This window comes from Idiotropiscis lumnitzeri, chromosome 10, assembly GCF_059441095.1.
Source record: "Idiotropiscis lumnitzeri isolate Australia: NSW breed Sydney's pygmy pipehorse chromosome 10, RoL_Ilum_1.0, whole genome shotgun sequence".
NCBI lineage: Eukaryota > Metazoa > Chordata > Actinopteri > Syngnathiformes > Syngnathidae > Idiotropiscis > Idiotropiscis lumnitzeri.
The window spans coordinates 21,988,637-22,000,824 of NC_142400.1; the positions used below are offsets into that span (position 1 = coordinate 21,988,637).

At 43.7% G+C, this 12,188-nt stretch overlaps 1 protein-coding gene across 7 annotated transcripts in view; it reads left to right on the forward strand.

Annotated features, from left to right (window-relative positions):
* The window catches only part of LOC148329655 (CUB and sushi domain-containing protein 3-like), a 493,599-nt gene that overhangs the window by 389,283 nt on the left and 92,128 nt on the right, over window positions 1-12,188 (forward strand). For all 7 annotated transcript variants that reach the window (XR_015845569.1, XM_088306210.1, XM_088306213.1 and 4 more), the window contains 3 exons: window positions 7,811-7,984; window positions 8,199-8,272; window positions 8,516-8,627. Coding sequence is in view for 6 of the 7 variants with exons in the window: in XM_088306210.1 (XP_088162336.1) it covers window positions 7,811-7,984; window positions 8,199-8,272; window positions 8,516-8,627 (360 nt within the window). In the remaining variant the exon portion in view is untranslated. The remainder of the gene's footprint in view (window positions 1-7,810; window positions 7,985-8,198; window positions 8,273-8,515; window positions 8,628-12,188) is intronic.

Genomic DNA, 12,188 nt, shown 5'->3' on the forward strand with positions numbered 1-12,188 from the left:
AGGCCTCCTCGGCTTTTCCAGACCATCTCTGAACTGTGCGTGTCACAGCTGGCTGCCTGCGGACGAGAGGTTTGTACACAGGCAGGAGAGCAACCAAGTTGTGACCAGCTTTGCCTAGGCAGTGGGAGGGACAGTGATGTGTATGCCTCCTTGGTGTTGGCATAGAACAGGTCCAATATTTTATTTTCTCTGGTGTGGCAGGTTACATATTTTGTGAATGAAGGCAGAGAGGAGATATCAGAAACATGATTGAAGTCACCAGAGATAAGGAGCAAGGCATTTGGGTGCTGTGTTTGTAACCTGCTCACAGCTGCAGTCAGTACGTCACAGACTGTCTCATTGTTAGCAGAGGGTGGCACGTTCGCCGCCACCGCCATCAAATGACTGAACTCTCGCGGTAAATAGTACGGACGAATGCTAACAGCTATCAGTTCAATGTCCCGACTGCAAAGGTGATCCTTAACAGTGATGTGCCCAGGGTTACACCATCTATCATTAACAAACACAGCCCGCTCTCCTCCTTTCGTCTTACCGCTCTGCAGTGTCCTGTCTGCACGTAGGATTTGGAAGTCGTCCAATTCCACAACGGCGTCCGGCGTGAGCTCTGTTAGCCACGACTCCGTGAACATCAGCAAGCTAGCCTCCCGGAAATTCCTCTTGTGCCGGGTTAGCGCTGTTAGCTCGTCCATTTTATTGAGAAGGGATCTAACATTCCCCATAATAGCGGACAGGAGGACGGGATGGTATCGTCTCCTCCTTGCCTGACGTTTAGCCCCCGCACGACATCCCGTCTCTTCCTCCTCAGCTCGCGGGGGATATCAGGTCTCTCTCCGGGAGCCGGCGCGGGGTTAGCACGGAGTTCTAACGGCTGATCTCTTGTGTACACGATCGATCCGTAGCTCCGAGTTTTGTCTCCAGACACGATCGCGCTAAAAACATCCCCCAGCAGCAATGAAACCACCGCAAGTTGGGTCTCCATTGCTGCGATGAGGTAAAATAAATAAAACAGGGTAAAGGGAAAACACAAAAAGGCTCAATAGTGAACCAAGCTGCTGTAAACAGGCTGCCACTCGCGCAGCGCCGGAACCGGAACTGGACTATGTTATGTATTGATTGTAGTCGTTTCTTGTTGAGAATGCAGCGGTGCCCCCTGGATAACCTGTTGATGACGTAAGTTGTTGTTGTTGTTGAGTGCTGAACGAAAATACAGACGCAGTTAAAATGGCTTCCTGCCTCCCGAGTCTTTATTCTGGATATTAATCCTCCTACCTAAGTTATAACAAACTGGCGATGAGGTACGGCCCTGCGTTCATTGTTTTTGGCCGTTGTCACGATCATGCCTTGTGTTGCAGTAGAGTGGGCGTGGTCAATGGCGCGTTGCCCGGCGACGCGTTACGAGACTCCGCAGCTGCAACCCATCACCTCTTGATTGTGGACTATTTAAGCCTCCGACACGCGAGTGCTCTCTCTTGCTCTCGCCTTGTGCCTTTGCTATAGTCTTTGCCAACCCTTGCTCCGTGTCTTGATCATGCTTATTGTTACCTTGTTTATGTCTTCAGCTACGTTTCGGCTCGCTTTGTGTTTTTCGATGATTGGATTAAACCTTACCCTTTGGAGGAAGGACATTCTTGTTTTCGGTTTTCTTGCGTTGCAAGCTCCTTTTGTTAACCGTTTTTCTTTTCCTGATGGCCGCTCCTTCATCCACTGCTCCCGGAGTCATCTCGTCTCGCTCAGCACCGTCTGCTTCTAAAACATTCCATTCTTGCACAACCCCCGCAACCAGTTTCGCTCCACCAGTCACACTCTCAGCATTTTACAGTATCACATTTTCATACACTGGATGCAGCAACATCTAATGAACTATGTTAAGCTCAAACTTTATAGTCAAATGTATGAAATCCTTTAAGTGTAACCGAAGTTTGGACCACGCTAATGACAAGACCCTCAGAATTAGAATTAGAAATCCCTTTATTGTCATTGTACTCAAGTGAGCAACGAGATTAGAGGGCTCCCCTCTCCAGTTCAATACAACAATAATACAGACAAATATATAAATTAGATAAATAAATAAGAGAGTGCAATGGAATTTAGTACTGAATAGTGTATATAAAAACACATCACAATGCTGTTCTGCAAGGTAAGGGTGTTCTCGTGTGTGTGTGAGAGTTCAGAATGGAGATGGCTCTCGGTAAGAAACTGTTTCTCAGTCTATTGGTCCTCGATTTGATGCATCTGTAGCGCCTGCCAGAGGGCATCAGGTCGAACAGGTGTGAGTTTGGGTGGGTATTGTCTTTGACGATGTTGAGAGCCCTTCTGAGGCACCGGGCGGTGTAGATGTCCGACAGTGAGGGGAGAGGGCAGCCAATAATCCTTTGCGCTGTTTTGACTGTCCTCTGGAGCCTCACTCTGTCCGCCTCAGTGCAGCCGCTGTACCAGGTGGAGACACAGTACGTCAGCAGGCTCTCGATGGACGAGTGGTAGAAGGCTAGCAGCAGCTTCCTGTCCAGGTTGAATTTCCTGAGGACTCTCAGAAAGTGCAGGAAGATTGGATCAAGGCTGCAACAAAGGAGGTGTGAACGAGACCCCTCTGAAACAATGGACTTCCATGGGATCACAAAAGTGGCTCCCCTTTGTTCTGTTTAGATTGACTGCCATGATTACATTATCCATTAGCACCAAAACCGTTCGTCATAGCAGAGAGGTTTAGATTCCATGAGAGAAATCAGGAGGAGGGGGAATCTGTTTCACAATTTGTAGCTGTATTGAAACAGTGATCTGAACATTGTGAATTTGGACTTTCACTAAACGACACTATACGTGACCGGCTAGTGTCTGGTCTGCGCTGTCAGTCAATTCAAAAACGACTATTGACAGAAGCTAACCTGCGACTGGAGAAGAGGTACCAAAGAAGCACATTTGTTAAGCACTTCCACCCAAGTACACAAGGTAGCAACGGAATTTACAAAGAAAACAGCATCAAACCAACCATGTTATTGTTGTGGAAAATCAGGGCATCAGCAACCAGAGTGCTGGTGTAAGGACTTGGACTGTAGAAACTGTGGTAAGAAGGGCCACATTGAACGTGTCTGTAGAAGTAAGAAGATTAAGTCACACAACATAATGAGAAACAAAAACGTGGTGTAACCGGAAGAAATATGTAAATAAGATGGAACATGAAGAGGATGAACACAGTGATTGTGAGTCAGAGGAAGACACAGTACATGTCTTCTCTGTTCTGGACGACCCTGATGACGGATACTGGGTCACACCGTTACTGGAGAATGTGCCGGTCCGAATGCAGTTGGACACTGGTACACGTGTGTCCATTATATTGGAAGTTGTTTATAAAGACAAATTCCAACACCTTGTCCTCCAAAAGACTAGACTGAAGTTAAGAACATACACTGGTGCAACTGTCCCAGTGCTAGGAATTGTGCATGTGATGGTGGAACATAACGAACAGAAAAAGACTCTTCCCTTGTACGTTGTAAAAGGGAATTATCCAGCTTTACTGGGCCACTGGTGGCTCAAGAAGATCAAATTGAATTGGCAACAAGTGTTCATAATCAGGGAAGGAGAAAGAACCTGCTTACAGAAGATCTTGAAAAAGCATTCCAAGGTTTTTGATGGTGAACTTGGTAGCATGAAAGACATTAATGTTACACTGAAGGTTAAACCTGGGAGTTCCCCAAGGTGTCTAAAAGCTAGACCCGTCCCATATGCCATCAAACCGAAAATCGAAGAAGAATTGGACAGATTGGTAAAGAGTGAGGTCCTAGCACCTGTAAGCCCAAGTGACTGGGCTATTTCAATTGTTCCTGTCATGAAAAAGGATGGCAGTCCCATAATTTTCTATGTTGGGCCGGCCGATATTTTGCATAATTTGTTAACGTCGTAACCCATCTCGTAAATTGTATACAACACTATTTTCTGTTTAGTTTTTTATTTTTTGACTGCATGTCAGGTTTGCGGCATTTGCATGTGACGTGGTACCGGTGAGTCTGTTCTCAACACCGTTTGGCTGAGACGGGTTGGACTAGACGGGTCTGAAATACTGACGAGAACTCGGAGACAGACTAAAGCACTGACAAATGTCCACCTGGTGATCAGCAGAGGTGGGCATCATTAATCCGTCTGTTCAAGTTCCCGTCATCATTTCAGTCCGACCGACGTGGACCCAGTCCATCCCTTGTCGGCGACAGCCAATCGGCATCGAGAACATAATTTCCATGTCACACTCAGGCGCTGCACAAGCACACAAATGAAGAGAAATTATAACAAAAACAACAGGGACACACAGTGTGGTGATCTGTGTAATAAAAACAATTTTGGACAAAGTTATCCAAAGGACTGAATGTTATCCAACACTTTTATTTTTTGTATTTATTTAGCTGCATGTCAGGTGTGTGGCACCAGCGTGTGACGTGATACCTGTAACTCCGTTTCTCTATGTTGTTTGGCTGACATGGACCAACTGGGCGGTCCGGAGTTATTGACAACAACTCACAGACGGACTAAAGAACTGAGGAATGCCCCCTTCTGGTGATTGGTCCCCAAAATCCAGATCACATAAAAGCTAACTTGGTGTCCAACTGATGCTACTGCCTCATTATTGGCTTTATCACACACTGCTTTAACTATCTGCCTGACAACTTTGCTTCTACTCCGCATCAGCGAGTGCAGGGGTTTCCAAGTGCGGAAGCCCCTATCCAGCCTGTCTGCTTGAACACACCTGATTGAAATGATCAGTTCATCACCTTTGCACAAGACTGTGAACAATCTCTCATTTGAATCAAGTGCTTTGGAGCTAGGGAAACCTCTAAAACAGGCTGGATAGCGGCTCCTGAGGACTGGGCTTGGAGCGATGTCTTCACAAATATGCCCATCCCCCTAGCTCAGACATGTCCAAAGTCCGGCCCGGGGGCCAAATACGGCCCGGGGTCAAACTTAATCCGGCCCGCAGCCTCTGTAATAAAATTAATACATTCTGGCCCGCACATATACAGTACTGAGTGCGCGCTCTTCCTAACTGCTGTTCTTAATTTACCCACTAGAGGCAGTATCACTACAAGGCATCAGCCCGGGTGACCTTTACCCCCAATTTATAAAATGGCGACAATAAACAAAAAAAGGAAAGTTGACTGCGAGGGTCGACGCTTCAAAGATGTGTCGAAATTGGACTATTTCTTCACAGAAATACGTAACAACTGTGTCTGTCTCATTTGCAAAGAGACCGTGGCTGTTTTTAAAGAGTTCAATGTCAAACGACATTACCAAACGAAACACGCTGACATGTATGACAATTTGACCGGGGAGGAACGCAGCAAGAAATTGGCGCAACTTGAAGCGGGTTTATTCTCACAGCATCAGTATTTTGCAAGAGCCCGAGAGTCAAATGAGAATGCCACGAAAGCTAGCTACGAGGTAGCAACACTGATCGCGAAGCATTGCAAACCTTTCACCGAGGGTGAATTTATCAAAGACTGCATGATGACTATGGCGAAGAAAATATGTCCCGAGAAGCAGCAAGAGTTTGCCAAAGTTTGCCTGGCACGTAACACCGTAGCACGCAGGATTGAGGAAGTGTCGTCAGACATCAAAAGACAATTGGGGGTCCAAGGAAAGGAGTTTGATTTTTTTTCGCTGGCTTGCGACGAAAGCACAGACGCCTCGGACACTGCCCAGTTGCTTATTTTTTTGAGAGGAGTGGACAATGAAATGAACGTTACTGAAGAACTACTTGACCTGCAGAGCCTGAAAGCCCAAACGAGAGGAACAGACCTATTCTCTTCTGTTTGCGCTGCCGTGGATGACTTAAAACTCCCGTGGAATAAAATTTCTGGGATTATTACGGACGGCGCACCATCCATGGCTGGCGAACGAAGTGGATTAGCGACACTAATATGTAACAAAGTAAGTGAAGAAGGGGGTAGCGCTGTAAAACTCCATTGCATCATTCATCAGCAAGTTCTGTGTGCCAAACATCTCCAATACGAACATGTTATGAAACCGGTGATAAAGGCTATAAACTATATTCGCTCCAGAGCGCTATGCCACCGCCAGTTTCAACAGTTTCTCAGCGATGTTCATGCAGAATATGGAGATGTTGTCTATTTCACTGACGTGCGATGGCTTAGTCGGGGTTCTGCAGTCGCGCTTCTACTCTCTTAAGCAGCAAATCTGTGAGTTTTTGGCTGAAAAGGGACAACCTATGCAAGAACTAAGTGACCCCATGTGGCTAGCTGATTTGGGTTTTCTAGTTGACATTACAAAGCACCTTAATGTCCTGAACACCAGTCTCCAGGGACCAGACGGAGTCATAAACCAACTATTTTCACACATCAAAGCCTTTGGAATCAAGCTCAAACTGTTTGAAAGACACCTGTCGCAGACCCAGCCCAATACTGCACATTTTTCAGCGCTGCAAGAAATCATAATCAGATTCCCAGAGAGCAATATCAGTGCACAAACGAAGAGGTACACATCAGATATGAAATCTTTGGCTGAAGAGTTCACACAACGCTTTCGGGATTTTGCAGCTATTGAGAAGGACATCGCTCTTTTTTCATCACCTTTCTCCGTGGACACAGCCCATTTACAGCTGGAGCTCATTGAGTTGCAGTGTGACGCCGAGAGCCGTAGTCGGCACCAGCAACTTTCTCTTGCCAACTTTTACAGAGAGCTGGATAAAGGCAGGTTTCGAGAGATTCGAGAGTTTGCTAAGAAAATGTTGAGCTTGTTTGGGTCGACGTATTTGTGTGAAAAGACATTCTCTGTAATGAACTTAAATAAGAGTCGTCTGAGGACACGGCTCACAGACTCTCATCTGCGAGACATCTTGCGCATTAATACTTCTGCCTTTGAGCCAGACCTGGCCTTTGTGCTGCAGTCCAGATCTCAGTATCACCCGTCACATTAATGCAGGCAAGTCATTTGTCATTAAAATAACTGACTTAATTTTGTTTTGTTCAGTCACAAATTCAGACAAGTTGTCGGTTTTCATTCCAGAATAAAATTTTCAATCAACATTTATATTTGATATGTCATATATATCAAATTAGTCCTGCACTTGTGGTAATCATTTCTGTTTTTCAAAAATTCTGTGGACATTGAACTCCCATGATGATAATATAATTCATGTTCATAATATAATTCATGTTCAAATATTATTTGCACTCAAGAGTATAATTACTTCTGTTTAAGAATAAAAAGTTAAGCAAATATTCAATTGCATGTGATGTTCATATTTCAAATGAACCAAAATACATGTTTGATGGTTTAAATGCAAATAAAAAAGCAAAATGTGAAACACAGAATCGCTTGCTAAAATGTGTTTGAATATATTGTTGTTTATGCAGTGAATGTCAGCCGAGGTCGGCCCCCCCCACATTTTGCAACTTCAAATCCGGCCCGCTTTGCAAAAAGTTTGGACATCCCTGCCCTAGCTAAATCACCCAAAGTAACTTCACCTATCCATTATCCGAGCTGCTTATTCATTCAAGTTTAAAAGACGTACATGTGTCGCAAAATTAATCGATTTTGAGATCTATTGCAGATGCTGCCACGACATTTAAAATGTCTTTGGGGAGCAGCAGCAGTTGTCTCCTATATTAAATCTTGCTCGAGAAATGAATGAAAGCATGAATGAATGAATTAATTAATGTGTATCCAGTTAGACTTTTCAAGTACAATCCACATAACCTTGCTTTCTGTTTGCAAATTGAAATTCATCATCAATGTTGGACATCTCAGCTCATAATTTTTGCAACTTGTTTTTTCTTTTTTTTTTTTTAAATCTCTGCCTTCACAGCCAAGTTCTGTGGTGATCCTGGTTCGCCTGCCAAAGCACGGCGAGAGGGGCGCAGCTTCATCTTTAAGTCAGAGGTCACATTTAACTGCATTGTCCCTTATGTGCTGGTCGGATCAACAACACGCATGTGCCAGGAGGACGGCACCTGGAGTGGATCTCATCCGCGCTGCATCGGTACTTAACACTGTCTCCACCATAAATATTAATTTCTATGGAAAGATATATTTACTATTATTTCTCTTCACTAAGTTCAAGTGAGATTAAATCATGAAGGCACTGTAAAACTTGATGAGAAATAAAGCCCATAATATATAGTGCTTATTTTTTTAAATAATTTCTTTACTCGCTTTTTCTTACTCCTTGTCCTCATCACAATTTATTTTTTCAGAGCCCTCAAGAACCACATGTGAAAATCCAGGTGTGCCCGAACATGGCTTCATGAATTACACAACTGGTTTTAAGGTGAATAAGTGAATTCAATTTTAGAAAACAGTGCACACAATGTACTTCTTGAGTTGCATATATTGATAGATAGAGCTGCATTGAAGAGGATTGTAATTTTATTCATTTCCAAATAGTGGATCTGCACATACATTAGCAGGGCTTGAAATACCCCACAACCCCACAAGTTGATTTGTCGTTATCCGTTGCCCTCACATGACACATAATCAACTAAGACTTCGTTTTCTGTGTGTCTGTGTCCAGGTGGGCAGCAGAGTGGACTTCCAGTGCCAACTGGGACACATCCTGCAGGGCTCCATAACCCGCCTCTGTTTACCTGATCTGACATGGTCGGGTATCCAGCCTACCTGTATCCGTAAGTACTCTTGCTTCACGCTTCTCAAAGTCAATTTTAAATGCGTTTAGCAACTATTAAAAATAATAATAATAATAATGAGCAAAACTTCGTGAGATTCTTAGACTCCCTACATAACGGGATATGTTCACAATTCCGGACTCAGATTGCAAATGAATGGCATTCTTGCAAAGCCATTACTGATGAATTTTGCAATACCTTGTTTTAGTGCCATGCCCTTTATTCGCTTGTTGCCATGGAAGTTTCTGCCTCCACCTATTGTCCTCTTCACAAATATAATTTAGCCACATCTGAATTCTGACCATTGCCAAAAGCCCCCAAGCAGGCCAACCTCTTGTGGAAGCCTTTTCAGACAGAGCCTCTGTCCCTGAAACAATCTTACTACTGCCACCATTTAGCAATGAACACACAGTGGAGAGAGTTGTGAGAACTGTCTGGTGATAAGCGGTTTTACATGAAACATTGTAATCTTGATCCAACCTCTATGGTAACACCCACTCAAATTTCCTGGAGACATTTGTGCTGAGGTGGCACATGCATTGCAATGACTCCATTGCATTTTCTGCTTAATCTACTATGTGCCCCTGCAATGTGTGTTTTGCGTGCCCATGTGAGTTAAGCGGGGTTTTAACATCTTATCCGTTTTAAACATGAGAGACCCCACATGACGAGAAAAGCAGTTCTTACTTGTTTTATTGTGTTTAATGTGCATGAGATGCCTTATACAGCACACCACACAGTAAGCATGTAATGTCCGATCTCCTGCCTCGAACCAGTTGTCTATTATGCTACCGAGACTATGATAGGCAGAATGTTGCCACAGGGCATCCCAAGTGCTAGAACATACCAGAAGCATGAGCAGAAGAAGAACAAACTGTTAGCTGGTCTGTAACTGCATTGCATTTGCAAACTCTTCTCCATCTGTGGGACACATCAAGCCATTTCCTCTCTGACCAGCCTTTGCGGTGTTCATGAAGTAAAAAAAATAAACGTAGAATGTGTACACGTGTGCTGATGGTACAAGCGAGGAAGAGCTATGACATGCCTGTAATGTTGCCAATATGTAGTGACTTCACTAACCTTTCTACCGAGTATTTTTCAATAAAAAGGCGAGTCTCAGTTCAACTGTGGTCCTCATGTTTGCAAAATTCTAGTCCTTCACAATAGAGGGATGGCAGACAGGAGGATTTGCCATGATCATAGAGATACTGTAACAGTTTCAAAGATTTGGGTCAATTTTCTTTTAAACAGGAGTACTTTTTCCACCTCCATTATGATTGGATTCCATAGACAGAAAAAATAAAGTACTAAATACTCAACACTATACCAAAAATGTTCAAGAGATGTGTTATACACACTGCATTGCGAGAACTTGCTCCAGTAAACAACAGCCATTGAAATGAATAGGTCCTAACGACAAAGTCCTTTGAGCTGTGTTCATATGCCGATGCTTAACTAATGTCTATGCATTCCATTACTTGGGCACGTGAGCCTGCTGTCTAGTCTATTCTACTGTATATCACTTGAACCCGTCTTTATCTGTTGATTGGACCAGAGCACCGTTTACTGGCACTGTGGTCTATTGCGGCCAATTCTGGAACTAACAGTGTACAAAAGACTCATATTTCCTTATTTTATGCAGGCAGTGTTTGGGCAGCTAGGCGGGGTCCTTCATCGCTCTGGCGCCGCGGTCGAGAGAGAGAGAGAGAGAGAGAGAGGGGGACAGGGCGAGAGCGCGAGAGTGCGACCAGTCGGAGCAGTTACGGCGAAGTTAAAGTGTGCCGCCGATAGAAGTTCGTGATTTGATCCGTGTGTTTTCCTCTGAGCTGAAAATGTGCCAATCTCGAGTGTGCGTCCATGTGAGAGACCACACATATACACATCTCCGGGCCATATATAATCCTTATTGCCAGCCCTGTTTGACATATTTCCATAACTACGGACACCCAAACACACAAGACTCATCCAACCACTCGACGTTTCACCTAGTGGCCTCCACGGCAGGAAACCAAACCAAAAGGACACATTGTAATGGACTTTAATGGACACTGTTGTGAATTTGGATGTTAATTGCCAAACTGTTGGATAAATTGCTTAAAGCAGCCACCTGCCTCCTCCTTATTCCGCCATCCTGCACCATTTGCCCTTCCAAACAACCCGGCCGCGAAGTGGCGCTCTGGCCGGCGCCCCAGGCTCCGGTAAGATAAAAAATCTGAACCACCCGATTAACAGTCAAGACTGACACACACTGCTATCGACATAGCCTCCACAACAAACAGACTGACAGCTCTTTTACAATGATTGATTGATTTACTGATTGATGGATTGATTATAGTCTTACAGTAGTTTGTAATGAAGAAATAAAACTAATATTCTAAGTGGTGGTTATATATTTTTAGTTATTTTTTAGCCATTGAAAGTTTACTACCTTTTGCAAATGACCGCAGCCCCCCACCCACAAAAAGATATACAAGCCGCAGTTTTCCATGTTGAAAAAAATGTGTTCTTTACGGCTGTATGTACAGAACAATTTTGTACTGTGAATGCACATAAAGGTACAGATTCTTAAAATAGTTCCTTTGCAAATTAAAACAGAACAGAACCAAGAGAAAAAAAATCTATATTTATTTAGCATATTTAATGAACTGTAGACCTCCCCTACCGGTGATACAAGGGGATTTTGATTCTGGCAGGTTTGTATCCCCTCCAAGCACCCCAAGCACCATCAAATGGCTTTCTCTGCATATTCCTGGGATCATTTTGAGTAACTGTAGCAAATTTGAACTGGATCCCTTTTTCCTAGGGAAAGTTATGAGGGGATACAAATTCTGGCAGGTACCAAAAGTGTAAGCCCAACAAATGCATTGGCACTTGTATTTATATGGTAATGCATTTATAATAAAAGTGTGCGATATAATACTAAAGATTAATCCTGATTAATCACAACCTCATCCAACTGATCGATTAAAAAATGTAATCGTTGCCCAGCCCTAATAATATATATATATATATATATATATATATATATATATATATATATATATATATATATATATAAATATATATATATATATCGACTGGTTAGCACGATGGCCTCACAATACGGGGGTCGTGGGTTCGATTCCGGCTCCGGCCTTCCTGTGTGGAGTTTGCATGTTCTGCCCGTGCCTGCGTGGGTTTCCTCCGGGTACTCCGGTTTCCTCCCATGCATGGCAGGTCGATTCAACACTCTAAATTGCCCCAAGGTATTGAGTGTGAGCTCGGATGGTTGTTCGTCTATGTGTGCCTTGAGATTGGCTGGACACCAATTCAGGGTGTATCTCGCCTACTGCCTGAAGACAGCTGGAATAGGCTCCAGCACCCTCCGCGACCGTAGTGAGGTGAAGCGGTACAGATATGATTGTCAGCACGGTTTACATGTTCAAAAGGGAGTAAGAAGAAGTAGAGAACTTATCTAGTCCTATCCCCTGAGGATTTTAACTCATTTTAAATTAATACTATAGATAATTTATAGAATATATCCAACAAGAAAAGAAAAGGAAAAAGTCAACATACAAACCT